General features: G+C 41.4%; 1 protein-coding gene across 4 annotated transcripts in view; it reads right to left on the bottom strand.

The window, feature by feature from the left end:
* Positions 1-2,803, bottom strand: part of inpp4b (inositol polyphosphate-4-phosphatase type II B) — a 143,816-nt gene that overhangs the window by 27,379 nt on the left and 113,634 nt on the right. For all 4 annotated transcript variants that reach the window (XM_019861946.1, XM_019861950.1, XM_019861947.1 and 1 more), the window contains exons 10-11: positions 2,053-2,157; positions 1,366-1,474 (exon numbers count right to left, since the gene is read on the bottom strand). In XM_019861946.1, coding sequence (XP_019717505.1) covers positions 1,366-1,474; positions 2,053-2,157 — 214 coding nt within the window. The remainder of the gene's footprint in view (positions 1-1,365; positions 1,475-2,052; positions 2,158-2,803) is intronic.

The raw sequence follows: 2,803 nt of genomic DNA, 5'->3' as shown, positions 1-2,803 counted from the left end.
GGGAGAAAGAAAAAAAAATAAATCACCCTTCATTTTTTCTGGCATCACTCAAGTGACCACACTGGGAACAACGGCGACACATGGCTCGACTCTGCGTCCAAACGGGCCGGGAGTGCTCATCTTTCAGGTTGGAGGAAATCACATTGGTGGCCTCTTTCGAGTAATTGCTTTTTGGTCTTGGGGCATGCGCGAAAATAGAAACATCGAGTACAACGGGTTGGCGACCCTTCCTGGGCTCAGGATACTGTTTGACCATTTGGACCCACAGTCGGTTTTGATGGGTGTGACTCAAAGCGCGATCCCTTGCAATTCTGTTTCCCTTTGATGTCGAGGTCCTTGAGACTTTTCGGTGTATAAGACATGCCAACTAATTTTGGTTCGACAGGTCAAGCAGGTGTCTGGGCACATTTTCTTTTCACAACCCTTGTCTTCCAAGACAAATCCAAAAATGTCTCTCTTCACAAATTCACCGATTTGTGTTTATTTCTGTGGAACCGATACCTAGCTCCATCTGAAAACTGTCCATTTTTCCATTTTTTTTAAATGCAAAAATGAAGACCGTACTATTCATACTCTTCACGGGAGAGAGGCACTGTATGTATGGCTTAAAAAAAAAAAAAAAGTCCTTTTCTGCATTCATTTCCTTGCAGTCCACTCCTGGTGTGGTGCTGCTGCAAAGTCCACCGCTAATTGGATCTGGCATGGACTGTAATGGTTTTATGATCTACGGGGAGCTTGGGCAGTGAGGGGAGAAAGAAAAAAAAATAAATCACCCTTCATTTTTTCTGGCATCACTCAAGTGACCACACTGGGAACAACGGCGACACATGGCTCGACTCTGCGTCCAAACGGGCCGGGAGTGCTCATCTTTCAGGTTGGAGGAAATCACATTGGTGGCCTCTTTCGAGTAATTGCTTTTTGGTCTTGGGGCATGCGCGAAAATAGAAACATCGAGTACAACGGGTTGGCGACCCTTCCTGGGCTCAGGATACTGTTTGACCATTTGGACCCACAGTCGGTTTTGATGGGTGTGACTCAAAGCGCAATCCCTCAGAATTCTGTTTCCCTTTGATGTCGAGGTCCTTGAGACTTTTCGGTGTATAAGACATGCCAACTACCGGTAATTTTGGTTCGACAGGTCAAGCAGGTGTTTGTGCACATTTTCTTTTCACAACCCTTGTCTTCCAAGACAAATCCAAAAATGTCTCTCTTCACAAATTCACCTATTTGTGTTTATTTCTGTGGAACTGATACCTAGCTCCATCTGAAAACTGTCCATTTTTCCATTTTTTTTAAATGCAAAAATGAAGACCGTTTCAAGCATACAGTACTATTCATACTCTTCATGGGAGAGAGGCACTGTACCTTTTCTTCTCGGCTTCGTATCTGCCGAGGAGACGCTGCAGACCGCCGGCTTTGAAGCCCTGGAAGTGTGCAGCGGGGGCGCCCGCCGTGACAATGTCGTACGACGCGTCTGCAAAACAGAACGACGCTGAGTAAAGTGCGCTCTTCTTCATGCGCTTCATTGTTAGGGATAAGAAGTGCTAATTAATATGTTTGGGAACAGTCGCCAATTTGCCATTTCACAGATTATTTTTAGGGAAGAAAATGCTGATAATATGTATCTTATTTATTACATATGAGAATTTGAAAGTTTGGTAAAAATTTTAGCAAGCATCACAGAAGTCAGTATGTTTGATTTGCTTTCGCGGGCCACAGAAAATGATATGGCGGGCCAGATCTGGCCCTCGGGCCTTGAGTTTGACACCCGTTGCGTACAGTCAACAGCAGCAAACACCTAAAAAGAATTTGTTTCTGTTATTATGTATGAGGAAAACACAGCGACAAAGTTTGTCTTGCCATAAAACTCGAAACTCTAATGACTCCGCAAGGTCGGCACGAGCATGTGTCATATGAAAGCCGCCTTGCAACGCTGCCTGTTGGTTTCGTTCCGAGGTTACGCTATCAATTAAAAGCGGCGGAGCATGTGAGGTGATGCTTGTAAAGTCAGTAACGCAAATAATAAATAAACATGAGCCAGGCTGTACGAACCCGTCTTTCTGGGGCACGTCACCCTCATCCTCTGAGTGTGCAGGTTGATTGGGAGGAACTCGAGGGATTTCTGGGCTTTGCAGCAACTCTGCTTAAAGGATGGCCCTGAAAGAAAACAAACACACACACACACACACACACACACACACACACACACACACACACACACACACACACACACACACACACACCCGCACAATGAGTGTGAAGTCACACTGTCAGGTAGCGCAACATATATTACTATTACACATTCTGAGGCAAATTTTGCATGAGGGAACAAAACAGGACGAACATTTCGATCCGAAGATACTAAATGATCAATACAAAAATATTACACATAAAATACATGAACATTTGACAAAAATACACTATTTGAAAAAATGTGAACGGATTAGGAAAAATTGCAGAAGTATTTGCGCAAAAGGTAACCGAAATACCAGAAAACCGAACCAGTTGAAAAAAACAAAAATGAGAAAAATGCTAATTGACTAAAAAATTAGGACACAAAAACATTTGACAAAATAAAAATATTACAAAAAAAGAAAACAAGTCAACAAAAACAAATATTTTTAAAAAATAAACAAGAATACAATGCAAAAAAATACAAATACGTAAAATGAAACATATGAAAATGTTAAGAAAATAGCATCTGAACAATACAAAAATGTTACACAAAAATATAAAAATATATATTTGTTAAGAATATTAGAAAAAGTATGAATGTTAAAAAAAAATATATCATAAAAGTGTG

Source organism: Hippocampus comes, unplaced genomic scaffold (assembly GCF_001891065.2).
Source record: "Hippocampus comes isolate QL1 unplaced genomic scaffold, H_comes_QL1_v1.1 scaffold7, whole genome shotgun sequence".
Classification (NCBI taxonomy): Eukaryota; Metazoa; Chordata; class Actinopteri; order Syngnathiformes; family Syngnathidae; genus Hippocampus; species Hippocampus comes.
This window is presented reverse-complemented; position numbering and strand designations above follow the sequence as displayed.